The 21124-nt window shown below is 43.7% G+C and overlaps 1 protein-coding gene across 1 annotated transcript; it reads right to left on the minus strand.

Annotated features, from left to right (window-relative positions):
* Positions 1–5412: 5412 nt before the first annotated feature.
* Positions 5413–6146, minus strand: CCL21 (C-C motif chemokine ligand 21). Its single transcript, XM_049774246.1, has 4 exons — positions 6080–6146; positions 5859–5979; positions 5531–5701; positions 5413–5446 (listed from the first exon to the last, which is right to left on the minus strand). Exons 1-4 carry the CDS (start codon positions 6144–6146, stop codon positions 5413–5415), a joined length of 393 nt encoding a protein of 130 aa, XP_049630203.1.
* Between the last annotated feature and the right edge of the window lie 14978 nt (positions 6147–21124).

Here is a 21124-nt window from a genome sequence, read left to right on the forward strand (position 1 = left end):
GTGGTTCCAAAACTAAAATAATGCAAGACAGAGACATGGATGGTGGAGGTGTTGGGTACTTTGGTGATAGTGAGATGAGGTAACTGTGTGGGAGCAGAAATGTCAACTGTTGTAAACATGTTATGCAACTATAATAAAATAAAATAAATAAATATAGAAAAATGTACAAATATTTGTTCTATTTATTTATTTATTTATTTACTTTTGTTTTGGGGCCATACCTGGCTTTGCTCAGGTGTTACTCCTTGCTCTGTGCTCATTCTTGGTAGGTAGGGGGACCATAAAAGGTGTTGGGAATCAAACATAGGTCAGCAGTAGGCAAGGCAAATACCTAACCCAAGGTACTATCACTCAAGTCCCTGAGAAAAATATTTAAGATGTATGGCACTAGCTCCTAGTTTTCACTAGCTTAAGAGTTAAAGCTGTATGGGGCTGAAGAGATAGTACAGCTGGTAGGGTTATTGCCTTGCAAGCAGTCTGTGGTTCAATTTTTAGCGTTCCGGATGATCCCCTGCATACCTCCAGGAGTACTTTCTGAGTGTAGAGTCAGAAGTTAGCCCTGAGCATAGCCAGGAGTGGCCCAAAAATAAAAGCAAGGGGTCAGAGTGATTACTATCACTTGCCTTGCAAGTGACCGGCTGTTGCCCCATTTGTTGGGTTCCCTTTTCACCTTTGTTGATTGTTTGAGTATCCACAAAGAGCTCCCAGAATGAGAAATTGATTCCCATCCCTTTGACCCCTTTTGGGGGGAGATCTTGGTAATATTTATCCGCAGCAAATAATCCACAGCCAGGAGGGTTAAGGAGTAAAAAGGTTGGGCGAAGAGAGTCCTTTGTCAGCCTAGCTCCAAAACACCTAGAGCCAGCCAGCCAACTCTGGCAACCGACCCTGAACGCCTGGCACCCAAGCTATTTATTTGGCTCTCAAAAGCGCCCCCACCTGGAAGGTCAAGGTGGGACAACAGGCAAAGGATAATCTTTTTGTTTTGTTTTGTTTTTTGGGCCACACCCGGCATTGCTCAGGGGTTACCTCCTGGCTATCTACTTAGAAATAGCTCCTGGCAGGCACGGGGGACCATATGGGACACCGGGATTCGAACCAACCACCTTTGGTCCTGGATCGGCTGCTTGCAAGGCAAACGCCGCTGTGCTATCTCTCCGGGCCCACTTCTAAGGTTTTCTATCTCTCTCTCTCTCTTTTTTTTTTTTGGTTTTTGGGTCACACCCGGCATTGCTCAGGGGTTACTCCTGGCTGTCTGCTCAGAAATAGCTCCTGGCAGGCACGGGGGACCATATGGGACACCGGGATTCGAACCAACCACCTTTGGTCCTGGATTGGCTGCTTGCAAGGCAAACACCGCTGTGCTATCTCTCCGGGCCCGCAAAGGATAATCTTATGGAAATGTTTTCATATACAACCGGCCTGGGTTGAATCTTCAGTGTCCCATATAGACACTTGAGATTGCCAGGAGTGATTTCTGACTACAAAGCTTAGAGTAACCCCTGAGTACTGCTGAGTGTGGTTTCCCTTTATCAAAATAACAACAACAACAACAACAAAATCCCAAAACAAAAAACTAAACAAACAAAAATGAGTTAAAAATTGTAGGGACTGGAGCAATAGTAAAACGCACATGCTTGTTTGTTTGTTTGTTTGTTTGTTTTGTTTTTGGGCCACACCCGGCGGTGCTCAGGGGTTACTCCTGGCTGTCTGCTCAGAAATAGCTCCTGGCAGGCACGAGGGACCATAGGGGACACCGGGACTCGAACCAACCACCTTTGGTCCTGGATCAGCTGCTTGCAAGGCAAACGCCGCTGTGCTATCTCTTCGGGCCCGCACATGCTTGTTTTGTGTATGGTTGACCCAGGTTAGATCTCCGGGATCCCATATAGTTCCTTAAGCCTACAGAGTGATTCCTGAGCACAGTCAGGAGTAAGCCCTGAGCACTGCCAGGTGTGGCCCCCAAATGAAACCAATTTAAAAAACATTGTAAAATATAGTTGTTCAGAATGAGCCTTTTGGTACTTTTCACTATTTCAAAAAGCTATGAGTTGTATCATTTAATTTAATTTTTTTTCTTTTTTTTTTTTTTTTTTGGTGGTACAGGGCCTCAACACTTGCAAGCCAAGTGCTCTACTGTGAAATCACATCTTCTGTTCCTGTATTTTTTTAAATTTTATCTTAATTTATTTTTTTTTAGGTCACATCCAGCAGCGCTCAGGGGTTACTCCTGGCTCTGCACTCAGAAATAGCTCCTGGCAGGCTTGGGGGACCATAGAAATGTCGGGAATCGAATCTGGGTCCATCCTGGGTCAGCTGCATGCAAAACAAATGTCCTACTATGCTATCATCTGGTCCCTCTTTTTTCCCCTAGACCCCTCTGCCCCCTTTTTTTGTTTTTGTTTTTGCCACACCAAGTGACACTCAGGGTTACTCCTGACTATGCGTTCAGAAATTGCTCCTGGCTTGGGGGACCATATGGGACGCTGGGGGATTAAACTGTGGTCTGTCCTAGGCTAGCTCAGACGAGGCAGATGCCTTACTCCTTGTGCCACTGCTCTGGCCCCGCTTTTTAAGTTTTTTTTTTTTTAATCTAATTATGAATCCTAGGAACTGGGGAGATGGCTCAAGGGCTGGAGCATGTGCTTTGCATGAAGAGGTATGAGTTTGATCTCAGGCACTGCATATCCCTTGAGGACCACTAGGAGCAACTCCTGAGCATCACACTGGGAGTAGCCTGGGAACTCTGCCAGGTGTAGTCTGCAAACAGAGAACAAAGAAAAGCATCTTGGGGTGAGAATCTAGCTGAAAGAGATGGAGCACAGCCTGACATGTGGGAGGCTCTGGGTTATATCTTTGTAACATCATGGTCCCCAAACACAGTGTGAGTCATATAGAGGCCCCAGTACCGATGGACCCAAATATTGAATCATCTGACCTGATTGGCCAAGTATCACCCTAAGTAGCTCCGAGGGCCTCCAGTTTTCCCATTCTCGCCACCTCCTAATCTTGCAGAAAGGAGCAAAGATAGGGCTCCCAGAATAGTGAAAATAAATGCTGATAGATTGCTGTCTGCCCAGGACAGGGCTCTAGACAAACACCAGACAGCCAAGTGTGGCAAGATGATTTAGTGAAATATGAAGTTTTGTTTGTTCTCTTTTTTCCATTGCTTGAAAACAGGCAAGGATTTTGGTCAGCTGAGGACAGAGGCATCCTGATGTCAAGGCCCATCTGCCTTTTGTCTAAGTCCAAAATAAACTTGGACAGAGGAGGATATGGCCTGTAGGGGCTGGGCTGGGAGAGAATTTGGGGGAGAATTTGGCAAAACAGTGGAGGAGATAGCTGCTTAGCCTTCTGGGCAATGGGCTCTAAAGGACCTAAAGCGAGCACTGGGGTGGTGGTGGTGGTTGCCTGCAGAGATAGGATAAAGCCTGGAGTACTCACACTGAATCTCATGTGCCAAAAAGTGGCACAGAACTATGAGTCTGAGATTCCTCCTTTCTGGGAGCCCAAGGGTTGCCATATCACCGCTCTGATGTGACCAGCAAAAGGACTCGTGTCTGGGGAGACCCTTCTTCACCTGGATGTTCACAGAGCCCTTGACAAGATTGGTGGGGTCCCAGGAGTGAAAATGCTTCAGTGCTCTGAGTGGGCACATGGGGTTCAAATCAAGCTCAAGGAGAAACATTTAAAAATACAGATATTCTTGGAGATAGTGACAGGAGTTAAGGTACTTGCCTTGCTTGTGGTTGACCCTGGATCCTGCTTTGAACCCAGAACTTCATATGGATCCTCAGCAACCCTCACCTCCCACCCACCCCCTTAGCACAGAGCAGAAATAACCCGAGTGGTTCTGAGTGTAGTCCCCAAAATAATAAGGCTGTCATTCTTGGGGCTGAGAAGATAGCTTAGGGGTGAAGCCTGCATTCTTTGCATGCACAAGAACCGATTTTGATCCTGCCACCACATCTTGCTCCCTCTCATGCTAGGCATAGTTTTGGAGACACCTGACCCCCCCCTTCCAACTCTTCTGAGTTTAAGGAATGGTGCAGTGCCATGTACTGAGTCATTTCACCTGGTTGGCCTCAGTCACCAGGAGTGGCCTTGAGATCCCCTGAGCACTGCCTGGGGCCTCCCCCACTGCAGTAATGCAATGGTAATGATTTTTGCTTGTTTGCTTTCAAGCTATACCCGGTGGTGCTCAAGGACTGATTCTGAATGTGCTCAGGCATATGTGCTGGGCCAGGGATTGAGTCAGGCCTCCCGTGAAGCTTGTGCTCCAGCTCTAATGTTGGGCTTGAGAACTAAGCTCAGTCCTTTGCTTGGGACAAGTCAGGAGAGTCCTATTTGGCCAGTGGTCAGGGTATGCTGCATGTTCAGGGGGTAAGACAACTATCTCTAGCTTCTGGACCTCTTTCAGGACCTGCACTCTGCTTCTCCACACTGGAGGCTGGACCCTGGGGATGATAAAGGGGTTAATGCATCTGATAGGTGGGGCTTTCAATTGAAGTGGAGAGAGTAGGGCTGGGCAGGTATGAAGGGATTAGCATCTTGTGCTGCAAAGGCCAGAACCTCAACTCCACTGATGGGGTAATTATTGGGCCTTTGGGATGGAATGGGGGTGTGTGCAGAAGACTGCTGGGCTGAAACCTAGAGAGTAGCAGAGTCTGTTCTCTGGGTGGTTACTATAGAATTCAGGCTTCAGCCTTGCTGAGGGCCATGGAGTTGGAGACATTTTTTGAATTCTGTGAGTCCCTAGAAAAGGGGAGGCACTTCCTGGCAAAGTGGGGAAAGATCTGGAGGTCACCCCTTGCAGGAGACCTTGGGGGTGGAGATAACATACATTGGGTCCACTGTCCCTCTAATGGTTGGAATTTCACAAAGACGAGGAAGAGGCCTGCCTGGGACTTGTGGGGGCCGCATTCTTTCTGAGTTGGGCATTTGGAGGCAATGCCTGGAGTTGCAGAGAACGTAGAAGTCATCCAATTGGACCCCAAATACAGGATTGGGGAGCCCAGCAAACAGACACACAGGCCCAGGGCTGGAGGTTTGAAAGCATTTTATTTGGGTACATCTGCACCCTATTACAAGGAAGAAGTGGGGTGCAGGGGGTGCAAAGAGAGGTCCAGAGTCCTGGGTGACTGTTCCTCAGAGGGACAGTCCTGCTGCCTCCTCTGCCTCTCTGGACCTGGTCTGGGGACTTTGCTCAGCCATGCAGGGGACACCAGGAAGCCAGAAGGGTTGGTTGATACAAGAGAATGGTGAGGTAAGGGCCACGGGTTGGCTGTGGGGATTTGTGAGTTTTCCATCTCTCCTGGTCCACTTCTTGTCTCTTGGAGTGGGGTTCCAAGGCCTGGTAAAGCTGTGAGGGTCGGGGTGGGGGTGGTCCTTGGCTTCAGGCCGGTCTCAGGGCTATGGACTTTTCGGGGTCTCTGACTGCTTGTTCCTAGGAGAGCAGATGAGAGATGTGAGGGGCTAATGGTGGACCCCCTCTTTTTCATGCTCTGCCTCATCCCTTGGGCAGCCTCACCTCTTACAGCCTTTGGAGCCCTTCCCTTTCTTGCCAGACTTATCCTTCCGGCAGCCCTTGGTGGGCTTGCGGAGCTCTGGTGGCTGGTCCAGAATGTGCATGAGCTTTTGTACCCAGTCCTCTTTGGGGTCTGCACATATCTCAGGCAGGGAGCGCTTCTTAGGGGCGAACCTGGGGGTTGGGGTGTGGGGTTAGCAAGTTAGGAGTAATTCCTGAATGCAAAGCCAAGAACATTATTGGGTGTGCCTCCCCAAACCCCCATAAAAAGTCTTGCCCACCATGCCTCCCCATTGAGACACCAGCTTGTATCCCTCCCGACCCCACTCACAGGATGGCAGGGAGAGGGCAGCCCAAGCTTGGCTCCTGCTTCCGGTAGCTGCGGACAACATGGGAGGGGATCTTCTTGCTGCTGTATTTTAGGCAACAGTCCTGTGCCCCTCCATCATTGCCTGAATGGTTTAGTTTACGGGAAGTCAGAGTCTCCCCTTGGCTCTCACCCATGCCTCACCAGCTCCTTGCCTCCCTCCTAGGAAGCACCCATCTGCATACCTTGGGTCTTGGGGAAGCCGCATGCCAGGAGCAGAGCGATGAGACTCAGAATCTGAGAGGGAGTCATGGTCAGAGTTGGTGAGGAGCCTCGAGCAGGGCCCAGCTGTCAGCTACAAGATACGGGGTCTGTGTGTGGGCTGGACCTGGTTTGATGCCTATTTATCTACGCTGACACTTTCACTTCCCCTCATTCCCAGAAACAGGAATCTCCCAGCTTTGGCTTCCTGAGAGTCCCCAGTCAGACTCACTCGTAAGCAAGAAACAAAGATTTCGAACTGAGTCCTATGCTAAGTTCCTCCCCACATGGGGAGTTCCTTCTCTTTTCCACTTTTTAACAGATTTTTCTGGGGCAGGAGCGATAGCACAGCCTTGCACGAGACTAACCTGGGTTCGATCTTTGCCATCACACATGGTCCTCTGTGCCTGCCATGAGTAATTTTTTTTTAAATTAATATCTTTATTTAAACACCTTGATTACAAATATGATTGTAGTTAGGTTTCAGTCATGTAAAGAACACTCCCCCCTTTACCAGTGCAACATTCCCATCACCAGTGTCCCAAATCTTCCTCCCCACCCCTACCTATATTCTAGACAAGCTTTCTACTTCCCTCATTCATTCACATTGTTATGATACTTTTCAGTGTAGTTATTTCTCTAAATGCACTCACCACTTTGTGGTGAGCTTCATGCTGTGAGCTGGACCTTCCAGCCCTCCTCTCTTTTGTCTCTGAGAATTATTGCAAAAATATCTTTTATTTTTCTTAAAACCTATAGATGAGTGAGACTATTCTGCATTTATCTTTCACTCTCTGACTTATTTTACTCAGCATAATAAATTCCATGTACATTCATGTATAGGATAAATTTATGACCATCTCTCCTGATGGGTGTGCTGCATAATATTTCATTGTGTATATGTACCACAGTTTCTTTAGCCATTCACCTGTTGAAGGGCATCTTGGTTGTTTCCAGAGTCTGGCTATTGTAAACAGTGCTGCAATGAATATAGGTGTGAGGAAGGGATTTTTGTATTGTATTTTTGTGTTCCTATATATTCTGTGTTTCTGTATATCCCTAAGAATGGTATAGATGGATCGTATGGGATTTTTGTATTGTATTTTTGTGTTCCTATATATCCTGTGTTCCTGTATATCCTTAGGAATGGTATAGATGGATCGTATGGGAGCTCAATTTCTAGTTTTTTTTTTGAGGAATCTCCATATTGTTTTTCACAAAGGCTGAAACAGACAGCATTCCCACCAGCAGTAAATAAGAGTCCAAGAGTAAATTCTGAGTGCAGAGCCAAGAATAACCCCTGAGGGCCACTGGGTGGGGCACCAAAACTAAAACCAATCAACCATACAAAACAAACAAACAAACAAACCCCAGACTAATACACATTTCTGTCTTTTTATTTTTTATTTTTTGGTTTTTGGGCCACACCCGGCATTGCTCAGGGGTTACTCCTGGCTATCTGCTCAGAAATAGCTCCTGGCAGGCACGGGGGACCATATGGGACACCGGGATTCGAACCAACCACCTTTGGTCCTGGATCGGCTGCTTGCAAGGCAAACACCGCTGTGCTATCTCTCCGGGCCCACATTTCTATGTCTTAACTAAAAAAGAAAAAGAAATATTTCATGCAGTCAACCAACTGCTGAGTCTCCCATTCTTCCCATCACAGTTATGGCTCGGATCTCTGAACCCAGGACACTAATATTACCACCACAGGCTCCAAACTCCCTCTATCCTTTTCACAGGCTGAGGATTCTTCCTGAAGCCAATGTGATGAGTTGAATCACTAATTGCAAGAGTTCTTGGCGAGGCATGTGGCTCAAGTGGTAAAGTACATTCCTTGAATGTTGAGACCTCAGGTTTGATTCCTGATACTATCTGCCTTTCCACCTCCCAGCACTGCCAGATGTTAACCTGTGCCCCCCTTCCTCCAGCATCACTAAGTAAGTTCCCTATATAAACATAACAGATAAAGGCTCTTTGTTTGTTCTGAATAATAGATCCTTCTCAGAGATTTGATTTGTAAGCATTTTCTCCCATTGCAGCTGGTTGTCTTTTCACTCTCTTGAAAGTGTCCTTTAAAATGCAAATCAAAATGACAATGAGATATCATCTCACACGTGGGACTGTGGAACACATCAAAACACATCAAGCTTTTCTCTTCCTGGTTTGTTCTTGTTGAAATGCCAGGATTTTCTTGTCCTGAGAAAGTTGTAGGTATTTCTATCTATATATTATATCCATATCACCTCTTCTTTATCCACCATCTGTCAAGGGACACAGATTATTATTTTTTTAATTTTTATTTTGACCATTTTGGCTTACATATCTTTCATAGTAGTATTTTATGTACATATTAACATTGAATCAGGGGAATTTCCATCACCAAATTTGTCCTCCCTCCACCCCCATTCCCTTCCTACAACCCATATCCCCCACCATCACCCCCCCACCCCCCCAGGCTGCTAGAGTAAGTGGTTCCCTCGACACAGATTATTTTTATAGCTTGAATACTGTGAATAAAGCTGCAGTGAAGCAGGGAACACACCTAACACTTCAAAGTAATGACTTCATTTTCTTGGATAAGTCTCCAGAGGGAGGATAGCTGGGTCACATGATAATTTTATTTTTGATTTGTGTAGAAAACTCTATACTCTTGATAAAATTGCTATATCCCAACCTATAATTCCACTGACACGAGTCAAAGGTTCTTTTTCCTTTACAATTTCTTCAACATTGCTACCTCTTGTTTTTTTTTTTTTTTGATAACTTCATATTATTACAGTATGAGGTGATACCTTACTATGCTTTAAATTTTTATTTTCTTGAGCATAGTCACGTTGAGCATCTTCTTAGTTTTAAATTGATTTTGAACTAACACTTACTTTTGTCTGAGCACAGAGGTTACTCCTGGGAGTTCTTGAAGGACCACATGTGATTAGTTGTGTGCAAAAAAGTGCTTTAACCTCTGTACTATTTCTCCAGCTCTATTCTTTATTTTTAATATCTGTGTTTATTTTAAATTTATTTATATCATTTAATTTTTTCTCCTTCCCTCTGTTGCCTTTGTTGCAAAGATGGGAGCTCTCTCTCTCAAGCACACACACATGACTGTGGTGCTTGCAAGGTGGTAGTGCTGTAGTTAATGGTTGTAGTGCTTCATGGATCATACATTTTAGTCACAATGCTTGCACACAATCTGGTTGTAGTGTGGTCAGAAATTGCTTGTGTCTGAGGTTGAGGAGATGCTTCAAAGGACCAGAGTGCATGCCTAACATGTAGATGCAATTTCCAGCACAGTTCAGTCTCTTGGGTTGTCCTGGGTAGACACTAGTGATCCTCCAGTACTGGGAGTAGTTCCTGAGTCATTAGGTACTGTTTAGGAGACTTTGTCCTATGAATTTCTTATGGCATTAGGAATTATAGACACTAGAGCTGCCAGCATCATGTTTAGCACATGCAGGTGTGCCAGATCTTGAACTTGCAGCTTCTTGCATTCAAGGGAGGCACCTTAGGCAGTGTCATGCAAATTAATCAGACTGGCCTGATTCTCTGACCAGTACTTCCAGTACTATGTTGAATGCCCCTTTATTTCTTTTTTTTTTTTTTTTTTTTGGTAGGGCCCTTGTTTAGCTTTGGTTGCCTTGAGCAATTAATTTAGGAGAATGTCCTGTTCTTCAATTTTTTTTTGGTAAGAGTTGGAAAAATGGTTGTTAATTCTTATGTGTTTATCAGTGAAGCTATTCTGAATTGTTCTGAACTTTCCTCTGTTGAGAAATTTTTGTTTACTGACTTAGTGTTCTTAGTAATTATAGGCTGTTCAGGGTTTTTCTTTCAGGTATTCAAAATTCATTTGGTACGTTCCTAGTGATTTGTACCTTTTAGATTATCCAATTTGTTGGCATAGATTGTTCATACTGGCCTCTTATGTTTGTGTTGTAATTAGTTATAATGTATTCTCTTTCATTTTTTTAAAATTTGTTTTTGTTTTTGTTTTTGGGTCACACCCAGCAGTGCTCAGGGGTTACTCCTGGCTCTGAGCTCAGAAGTTGAATGCCCTGATTAGAACTGGGGTATGTTCTGTATTGGCCACTGCAAGGCAAACACCCTACTGCTGTGCTATAGCTCAGGCCCCTCATTTTTTATTTTATTTAAATTTTTACTTACTTGTTTTGGGGCCATAACTGGTGACGCTTAGGGGCTACTCCTGATTCTGCATTCAGAAATCAGTCCTAGTGGGCTCAAGGAACCATAAGGGTGCCAGGGATCAAATCTGGGTTAGCTGTGTGGAAGGTAAGTACCCTACCTGCTGTATTATCACTCCCAGTCAACTCTTTATTTTTTATTTTAACTAAATGTGATTTATTTTCACTTTAAAATATAAGCCTAATTTTCTTGATATTTTCTGATGTTTCACTGACTTGTTTCTTTTATATTTTTGATATTGTTATGCTGGAAGTTTGCTCAATCAAGCACCAGCAACAAAGATATATATATTTGGCCACGCTTTGCAGGGCTGAGAGAAACAAGTGGTTCTAGTGATCAAACTAAGGTTTCTCAAATACACCATGAACTCTAGTATTTTGATCTATCACCCTGGATCCATACACTTTATATTATATATCCATTCACAAATGATTAATAAAACTATTTATTGAGGTACCAGAGCCACAACACTGTTAATCACACTTTTAATGCATACATCATTTCAACACCACATATTTACCAGGGAATTTCACTTTCCAGTGTTTTAAGGATGCTTCTCTATTTCCCCAAACCATGAAAACTCAGTTCTATAGACAAAATCTTTAGTTTGATGACTTTGACCAGGGAAAACATGTAAAAGCTTATTGAGCTTAATGAACAAAACCAGTATCACTAGAAATACATAACAATATTAGTCAACTTAGTAAATATGCTTACAATGACTTTAGTGACGCCATGATGAAAATGTTCAACAAACTCAAAGAAATGATAATATAGGAAATCAGTAAAGCATAAGAAAATAATAGTCACATGTAAAATTACAAGCAAAAGAAAAAGAGTATGGTAGGTGATATTAAAAATAAACTCATTAGGGGCCGGAGAGATATCATGGAGGTAAGGATTTTGCCTTGCATGCAGAAGGACAGCGTTTGGAATCCCGACATCCCATATGGTTCCCTGAGCCTGCCAGGAGCTATTTCTGAGCATAGAGCCAGGAGTAACCCCTGAGCGCTGCTGGGTTTGACCCAAAAACCAAAACAAACAAACAAACAAACAAACAAAAGCTCATTAGGGACTGGAGAGATGGTATGGAGGTAGGACGTTTGCCTTGTATGCAGAGGGATGGTGGTTCGAATCCTGGCATCCCATATGCTCCCCCCAGCCTGCCAGGAGCGATTTCTGAGCATAGAGCCAGGCGTAACCCCTGAGCACTTCTGGGTGTGACCCAAACTCCGCTCCCACGAAAAAAACCAAAACTCATTAGTAGCTTTGAGAAGCGTAGTAAGAGCAGCTGAGGGAAAGACAGAGAAAATCCAAAATGAGACGCAGAAAATTCTAGAAAACTAATGAAGATGGAAAAATGTCTGAAAAGAAGTGAACAGCACACCAGAGAAACCTGGGATGAGCTCAAGAAGGACAATATAAGAATCAAGAGCGTCCCCAAGGACCAAGAAGGTGAATTTGATAAAGAACCAATAGTTAAAGAAATCAGTCAAGAATTTTCCAGAGTTGGGCCCGGAGAGATAGCACAGCGGCTTTTGCCTTGCAAGCAGACGAATCAGGACCAAAGGTGGTTGGTTCGAATCCTGGTGTCCCATATGGTCCCCCGTGCCTGCCAGGAGCTACTTCTGAGCAGACAGCCAGGAGTAACCCCTGAGCACCGCTGGGTGTGGCCCAAAAACCAAAAAAAAAAAAAAAAAAAAAAAAGAATTTTTCAGAGTTGAGGAACAAAGGTAATTAAATACAAGAGGTTCAAATGGTCCTGGCAAAAGTAGATTCAACTAGGAAATCTCTGAGGCATGTTGTGCTCAGTATGACAAACCAAAAACCAAAAACCAAAAACCAACAAAGACAGACACAGAATATTGAAAATAGCAAAATCAAAAAAAGAAAATTACGGGCTCGGAGAGATAGCACAGCGGCGTTTGCCTTGCAAGCAGCCGATCCAGGACCAAAGGTGGTTGGTTCGAATCCCGGTGTCCCATATGGTCCCCCGTGCCTGCCAGGAGCTATTTCTGAGCAGACAGCCAAAAGTAACCCCTGAGCACCGCTGGGTGTGACCCAAAAACCAAAAAAAAAAAAAAAAAAAAGAAAAAGAAAAAAGAAAATTACATGCAATGAAAAACTCATAAGATTTACAGCAGATCTATTCACTAAAACAATATAAACCAGAAGATAAAAAAAGGAACATAGAACAAAAACTCAAAAAAAAACGAACATTTTACCAAAAATATTCATTATATCCAGCTAGATTAGCATTCAGATTTGAAGAACCATTACAGAGCTTCATAAAAGGCAACAATTTGGGGAATTTTTTTTTTTTGCCTTGAAACCATTTTTTTAATTTTAAATTTCTATCAAACAATTAATGATTTTACATTTTTAAAATTTTTTTTTTGAGCCACACCTGAAGGGGAATAGGGTTTATTCCTGGCTTTGCACTAGCCAGGATCGGAGGACTATATAAGATAATGGTGATAGAACCTGGGTCAGCCTGTGTAAGGCAAATAAATGCCTACCTCACTGTGCTATTGTTTTGGCCCCATTTTAAACAAAATTTTAAGTGAATCATTGTGAGATAGTTACAGAGTTGTTCATAATTAAGCTATAGTCAATACAATGTACAACACCCTTCACCAGTCCACATTTCTTTTTTTTTTTTTTTGGTTTTTGGGCCTGGCGGTGTGACTCCTGGCTTTCTGCTCAGAAATAGCTCCTGGCAGGCACGGGGGACCATATGGGACACCGGGATTCAAACCAACCACCTTTGGTCCTGGATCGGCTGCTTGCAAAGCAAACACCGCTGTGCTATCTCTCCGGGCCAGAGTCCACATTTCTTGCTACCAATTTCCCCACTTTACTTCCCATCTTCCCCTCTGACCTATTCTTTTTTTTTGGGGGGGGGCACCAGTTGATACTCAGGAGTTACTCCTGGGTATGCGCTCAGAAATCACTCCTGGCTTGGTGAGACCATTTGGGACACCGGGGGATGGAACCAGGGTCTGTCCTAGGCTAGCTCTTGCAAGGCAGCCGCCTTAACCTCTAGCGCCACCGCTCCGGCCCCCTTTCTGATCTATTCTATGGCAGAGTCTCTCTCTGTCTCTCTCTCACTTTGGTTTGCAACATGGTTACCAAAGGGGAATCATACATATCACTTTACCTCATTTCAGCAACTGGTCCTTGTCCAGAGTGATCATTTACAGCTATTATATTTATAGTGGTCCCATATCTACACTTTTTGTGGCAAATTTCCTAACCATGGATTAGCCCTCCTGGCCATCATCTCTATCATCTTTGGTTATTATTACCATGCTACTTTTTTAATATCCCACAAATGAGTGAGCATTCTATGTTTATCCTTACCCCTATGTCTCTGACTTACTTCTTTCAGCATAATAGTCTTTATATCTTTTCATGTATAAGCAATTTCATGACTTCATTTTTCCTAGTAGCTGTGTGGTATTTCACTGTGTAGATAAACCAGTTTCTTTATCCATTCATCTGTTCATGGACATGGTTTGTTTCCAGATCCTGGTTATCCTGAATAGTGCTGCAATGACCATAGGAATTCAGAGGACTTTTCTGCATTGTATTTTTGAGCCCCTTGAATATATTCCCAGAAATGGTATTACTGCATTACATGGAAGCTCAATTTTTAGTTTATTGAAGAACGTCAATATTGTTTTCCAAAAAGACTATACATTTCTATCAGCAGTGAATGAGAGTCCCTTTATCCCCACACTGGTTATTATTGTACTTTTTGATGTGTGTAGTCTCTGTGGTGTGAGGTGATGTCTTGTAGTTTTTATTTGCATCTCCCATATGATTAATGATGTAGAGCATTTTTTTCATGTGCCTTTTGGCCATCTGTATTTCTTCTTCAAGGAAATGTCTGTTCATCTCTTCTCTTTTTTGATGGGTTCGATGTTTATTCTTGTAAAGTTCTATTAGTGCCTTATATATCTTAGCTATCAACCCTTTATCAGGCAGGTATTGGATGAATAGTTTCTCCCATTCCATGGGTGATCTTTGTATCCTGGTTCTCACTTCCTTTAAGATGCAGCAGCTTTTTTTTTTAAACTGTATTTAAATAAAATGCATAACATAGTTGACCATATACATTTGTTGCCAGGTAAGTGAGAGAAAAGTTATTAAAAAAAAAAAAAGAACAGGACCAAAGCGATAGCACAGCGGTAGGGTGTTTGCCTTGCATGCAGCCAACCCAGGTCAGACCTGGGTTCGGTCCCTGGCATTCTGTATGGTCCGCCGAGCCTGCCAGGAGCGATTTCTGAGTGCAGAGCCAGGAGTATCCCCTGAGTACCTCCAGGTGTGACCCCAAAACAGAACAAACAAAAATGAATAGAAAGAAAAAATAAAAAAGAAAAAGGAGGGCCCGGAGAGATAGCACAGCAGTGTTTGCCTTGCAAGCAGCCGATCCAGGACCAAAGGTGGTTGGTTCGAATCCCGGTGTCCCATATGGTCCCCCGTGCCTGCCAGGAGCTATTTCTGAGCAGACAGCCAGGAGTAACTCATGAGCACTGCCGGGTGTGACCCAAAATCAAAAAAAAAGAAAATAAAAGAAAAAGGAAGAGAAGAAAGTTAAAAAAAAGAAAGAACAAGTGCAGCATCAAGCACATTTGTGACAACTATTGTATCTCAAAAAAACTTACTAGTACAATAGCAGAAGATAAGATAAGCTCTTGTTCACTGTCTATTCTGTTAAGTTGCTGTATTCCTATAGGTATGAAAGTATCAAGCAAGTGAAGTTGTCCAGCAGTTTAAAGTACTATTGCCTGTGGGGCATGTTCCAGTTGCCAGGTCTCCTGGAAAAAGGACCCAGGGGGAGAGTAACTGCACTCGCATCAAAATGCCCTTGGTGATATCAGCACCCAAGCCAGTGTACCTGAAGTTTGGTCAGATTGGTGTCCCAGAAGGAAATCAGAGGAATGATGAGAAGGGGCCATTGATAAAACGGTGATTCTGGGTGATGAATACAGCAGGCATGGCTTTGGCTAGCTGGGAGCTGGGCTGGCCATCTCCTTCTTAGATTGCTAGCTTTCTGCTGTGTGGCCAGTGTAACCATGATTTTTCACAGCATAGTTTACATCTTGTTTGAGAAAAGAGCATATCTATAGAGCTGGCTGGGTGCAAACTTGGCAACTGCGTTTGTGGGTGTGATTTACAGCTTCCAGGCTTCCCAGAAGAAAGTGCAGAAGCTTATTAATTTAATGTAGTCCTACTTGTTTATCTTTGCTTTCACTTGTTTGGTCAGTGGTATTTCATCCTTAATGATACTTTTAGTTACAATATCATGGAGAGTTCTGTTTATGTTTTCCTTAATATAACTTATGATTTGAAATTTTTTGTTTTTGTTTGTTTTTGGGTCACACCTCGGGCACTCAGGGGTTACTCCTGGCTCTGTGCTCAGAAATTGCTCCTAGTAGGCTAGGGGGACCGTATGGGATGTTGGGGATTGAACCCAGGTCTGTCCTGGGTTGGTCACGTGCAAGGCAAATGCCCTAATGCTGTGCTATCACTCCAGCCCCTGATTTGAAACCTTTTATTTTTAAATTTTTATTCATTTTAAAACTTTATTTATTTATTAATAGAATGATTGATTGTTTTCTGGGCCACAGCCAGCAGCACTCAGGGGTTACTCCTGGTTCTGCACTCAGAAATTGCCCCTGGCAGGCTGGGGAACTATATGGGATGCCAGAAATTGAACCAGGTCCCTCCCAGGTTGGCTGCAAACAATGCAAACACCCTAAAGCTGTGCTATCTCTTCAGCCCTGATTTGAAACCTTTTAAAATAATAATCATTGGGCCCGGAGAGATAGCACAGCAGCGTTTGCCTTTGCAAGCAGCCGATTCAGGACCAAAGGTGGTTGGTTCGAATCCCGGTGTCCCATATGGTCCCCCGTGCCTGCCAGGAGCTATTTCTGAGCAGATAGCCAGGAGTAACCCCTGAGCACCGCCGGGTGTGGCCCAAAAACCAAAAACCAAAAAAAAAAAAAAAAAATAATAATAATCATTAAGAAACTTTTTTAAAGAATAGGACAAACTTTCCAACATGTGGCATTCAGTATGGCACTCACTCATGGTAAAAATGGTGTGTACTACTAGATTAGAAAGGTATGTTTACCCCTAAATTTCAATAATAAATTAACATTTCATTGGAACTGAATGTTCTATGTCTAACAAGTTTCTTTTACATCCAGATATATATTTTTAATTTTGGTTTTTGGGCCACACCTGCTGAAGCTCAGGGGTTATTCCTGGCGATGCGCTCAGAAATTGCTCCTAGCTTGGGGGACTGTATGGGATGCTGGGGGATTGAACCATGGTCTATCCTAGGTCAGCGTGTGCAAGGCAAATGCCCTACCACTTGCACCAATGCTCTGGCCCTACATCCAGAGATTTTTACTGCAATGTTTTACTTATTATTTCAGGCTCTTAAGCAGTATCTACAATATACTATTTTCTATTATAAAACTAATATTCCATTTCTTTTTTATTTTTTCAGCCACACCCATTTGATGCTCAGGGGTTACTCCTGACTAAGCGCTCAGAAATTGCCCCTGGCTTGTGGGGACCATATGAGATGCCAGGGGATCAAACCGCTGTCCATCCTAGGCTAGTGCTTGCAAGGCAGATGCCTTACCTCTAGCACCACTGCTCTGGTCCCAAAGTATTGAACTTTTTTTTTTTTAGTTTTTCGGGCCACACCTGTTTGATGCTCAGGGGTTACTCCTGGCTCAGCGCTCAGAAGTTGCCTCTGGCTTGGGGGCACCATATGGGACACTGGGGGATCAAACCGTGGTCCTTCCTTAGCTAACGCTTGCAAGGCATACACCTTACCTCTAGCGCCACATTGCTGGCCCCTAATATTCCATTTCTTAGAAAAAACACTGTATTTTATAATGTATGCATGTTTTTCTAAATTTTCTTAATTATTTTTACTAAATTTTACATTTGTAGGCTTTTTCTATTTTATGGAAGGAAACTCTAAAATGTATAAGCACATTTAAAAAAAAAAGATTCCTTTAGGACAGGGAAGATATGATAATAATCTCAATAAGATCCAAGTCTAAAGAAAATATAATGCAATATATTTTTTATGCCAACACTGAAAAATTAGGTTATATAAATGAGAATAAACAGTATACTATATCATATTAGATAATTTTAATTTATTTTTTACATAGATTAAAACATGTAGCAATCAATCACTACAAATTGACTTTTATTTATTTATTTTCTTTTTTTTTTTTTTTTTTTTTTTTTTTTTTTTTTTTTTGGTTTTTGGGCCACACCGGGTAACGCTCAGGGGTTACTCCTGGCTATGTGCTCAGAAGTTGCTCCTGGCTTGGGGGACCATATGGGACACCGGGGGATCGAACCGCGGTCCGTCCAAGGCTAGCGCAGGCAAGGCAGGCACCTTACCTTTAGCGCCACCGCCCGGCCCCTATTTATTTATTTTCTAAAAGTCCATTTGCCATCCCTTTAAGTTTTGTTGGAGCAAGAAATATGAAATAAATCTGCCACATTTATAACTAATTACCTGGGGACATTGGTAGAGGGAAAGGGATATTGGTGTTGGAACATTGTATGACTGAAGCAACTCTATTATGAACCATTTTGTAAAGCATGGTATCTAAATAAAAATAAAATACAAGAATAAAGTGTCTTTCATAGAGGCAGACTGGTGGGTGGGAGGCAAATGGCAAAATGTGGTGTGGAGGTTAGTATTGATGAAGGGAAGTAGACACTAGTGAAGAGATCAGTGTTAAAACATTGTAAGCCTCAAACCCAATCATGAATAACTGTATAACTCATGTTGAGTAAACAAAAGAATGATAAAAGTAGTAACTAGCTTCATCCTCAGGCATATTCCCAGATGTCAGAGATGTAGCTTATATGGGAATAAGGAGCAACATTGGAGAAATTGAGACAATAGGAATTGAGAAGGGTGCAATGAGGAGAGCAGGGCCAGGTACACGGGGAGGAAGGCTGTTCCTAAGGGGGAAGGTAGAATGTAAAGGAGGGGTTTGAGATAGGAATATTATTGGACAGGAGATGAGATATTTTTTGTCTCTAAGTATACAGAGGATTGGATTTGAGGAAAACACTTAAACTCTTGAATATGAAATTTTACTATAGGCTATGGCTAAATAAGCAGAGCAGGGAGCACTTTGAGAGACATTCTGGGCCCAAACAAGCTGAGATTTCTTGGGTCTTTTGACTAGTCTGCTGGCCTAGCCTGGCCTAGCCTGAATCCGAAGCTTTCTAATTGCCCCCTCCTGACATGCCTCCTGTACTGTGACAGTTTCTGAAGAGTGGCGGAGAGGTAGGCTAGCATGGACATGAAGGGTATGTATGATGTGGGTTGGAGAATTGTGGATGCTTTTAAATCCATGTCATGTTAGATTGTTTTCATTTTTTTCTGAACTTTGCTACATGTCAGAACCATTTAAGGAGATAATAAACATTAGATGCACCATCTCAGATCATCTTAAATAGGATTTCAGAATGGAGCTGGAGTGATAGCACAGTGGTAGGGCCTTTGCCTTGCACGTGGCTGACCCAGGATGAACCTAGGTTTGATTCCCGATGTCCCATATGGTCCCCCGAGCCAGGATTGATTTCTGAGTGCGTAGCCAGGAGTAATCCCTGAACATCACTGGGTGTGCCCCCAAAACAAAACGAAACAAAACATACAAACAAACAAGGGATTTCAGAAAAGAGGCTCTGTAGGTTTATTAAGTTCTTCAAATCCTCTAAGCATTTTGTGGAGTGGGGCTAGGAGAACTCCAATACTCCACTATATGAACTCCAAATGGACAGAATCTGTGGAAAGCAGAACGTTGTTGAGGGAGTGTGGTGAGGAAGTTGTGGTGATGCACCCCTAACCTTCCTGGAGTGGGAGGTGTTCTGGCCTGGCACAGCTTCTGGAAAAGACAGAACAGGGCTGGGAAAGGGTTCCAAGGAATGAAGTGCAAGCTTAATCTGCAAAAGGCCTGCATTTCATCCCAGGCACTACATAGTCCCTTGGGTATCAGTTAGTGTGCCCACCATTCTTCCTCCCACTCCTGCCATCCCAACACAGAGGTGACAGGGAACAGCTGGGGACTGTGCTGTTTTCTGTGGAAACACAGCTCTTTTCTTTCTTTCAGAACCTGTTGTACCCACTGTTTGTACACCTGTGTGTGTCCTTTTGTGTGTTGTCCAGTCATTTGTCCCATCTTCACCCACCTTTCTCTATTTAGGAAGGTCCCTAGGATACACACTATGCCTCTACCTCCAAACTTGACCCTATAGTATAGATCAGTGTTTCTCAACATTTTTCTGACCCTAGCCTGCTTCTGACTTGTTTCCTGCCCTTCCCTGGGCACTCTTCCTCATCCTACCAGTTGGTCTGCTAGTCTCATGCCTTGTTTTCCCTTTCTATTTGCACTTTTTTAAACCTGTGATCCTCTTTGGGGGTGTCATCTGACATCTGGTTGAGAATGTTAGTGTAATGTTTTTGTGTTTGTTTTTGAGCCACACCTGACAACACAGGCCTTACTCCTGGCTCTGACCTGAGAGATTGCTCCTGTGGGCCTCAGGGGGACCATCTGAGGTCCCAGGAGTTAAATCTGTGCTTGCAAAGCAAGCTGCATGTTGCTAATGACCTACTCACTGAATTATCCCTGAGAAGGTGCTGTGGAACAGGCCAATCTTAGAGATATTAAGGCTTCCCCAGTTGCTCCGGGAGCTTAGAACACAAGTTAGGGGCCTAGAAAGAAGAAAACCTTTCAGGACTTTGCCAGATATAAATCATTGTCAGGAGAAGAATCTAGGGCTGGGACAGCTCTTCTCACAGGGCAAGAAAACAGTGAATCCAGGCCCACATTGGACTGCAACTATGGAAGCCTTTGGAATTAGAGCAGGCACAAGAAGGAGGCACAATGGGAGCCAGGATGAGAGGGAGCCCAGATACACCTCTCTCTTAGAGAGCCCTTGCAGGGGTCTCAAACTCGCGGCCCACGGGCCATTTGCGGCCCTCCATACAACATTTTGTGGCCCTGCCCTTGAGGAATCTTTTTTTATTTTGTTTTGTTTTAGTTGTTTGGGTCACACCCCCCCAATGTTCAAGGCTTACTACTGACTTTGCACTCAAGGATCACCCCGACTTTGCCTCCTGCGGCCCCCAGGTAAGTTTGAGTTTGAGACCCCTGCGAGGAAGTGGGGAGTTGGTGACCCTTCTTGGGACCTCAACACTGCTTTTCCACTCCAGTATTTCTCTGCCCATAACTGCTGTTTGGGCTCATCTGATCCTAGAATTCCACTTGAACCCCATACTTTGTGCAAATTTCTGGAGCCTGCCTATCCAGAACCAAACCCCTCTCTGAGTCTTCAGTACAGCTTGTTGTGGATGCTTGGAGAAGAGGGCTGACAGACTCAGAGCCATGAATCTGAAGTCTGACCATCCTGAGTCCAGTCCAATGACCATCACTTTTGCTTGGTGTGTTCATAAGGGACCTAGGGGTGTCAACAACCTCTGGGATATCAAGGTGTGGAGGAGTGCTATGTGAGACCCTGATGTCAGGGCAAGAAGTGAGGGCTGAGCAAGGTATATGTGTTTGACTTCCGCTTGATCATAAGTTCAGAGAGAACAAATGTTATCACTAGCTGGCGAAGTTGGAGCAGGGGAGGAAGGTATGTAGAGCTACCCCACTCACAGGAGAGAACACAGTCTTTGTCTCTCTGTCTTTCTCTGTCTCTGTCTCTGTCTGTCTGTCTCTCTCTTAACTCTCAAGCAGGTGCTCAGAGGCCATGGAGGC

The sequence above is a fragment of the Suncus etruscus genome, chromosome 1 (genome assembly GCF_024139225.1).
Source record: "Suncus etruscus isolate mSunEtr1 chromosome 1, mSunEtr1.pri.cur, whole genome shotgun sequence".
NCBI lineage: Eukaryota > Metazoa > Chordata > Mammalia > Eulipotyphla > Soricidae > Suncus > Suncus etruscus.

What these genes read in the sequence shown, in the direction of transcription:
- CCL21 (XM_049774246.1), bottom strand. Translation starts at nt 6,146, where the DNA reads ATGACTCCCTCTCAGATTCTGAGTCTCATCGCTCTGCTCCTGGCATGC. An exon ending in TGCCCTCTCCCTGCCATCCT is followed by an intron (nt 5,702 to 5,858) that starts GTGAGTGGGGTC and finishes CCCAACCCCCAG; the next exon opens with GTTCGCCCCTAAGAAGCGCT. An exon ending in GGCTCCAAAGGCTGTAAGAG is followed by an intron (nt 5,447 to 5,530) that starts GTGAGGCTGCCC and finishes CTGCTCTCCTAG; the next exon opens with GAACAAGCAGTCAGAGACCC.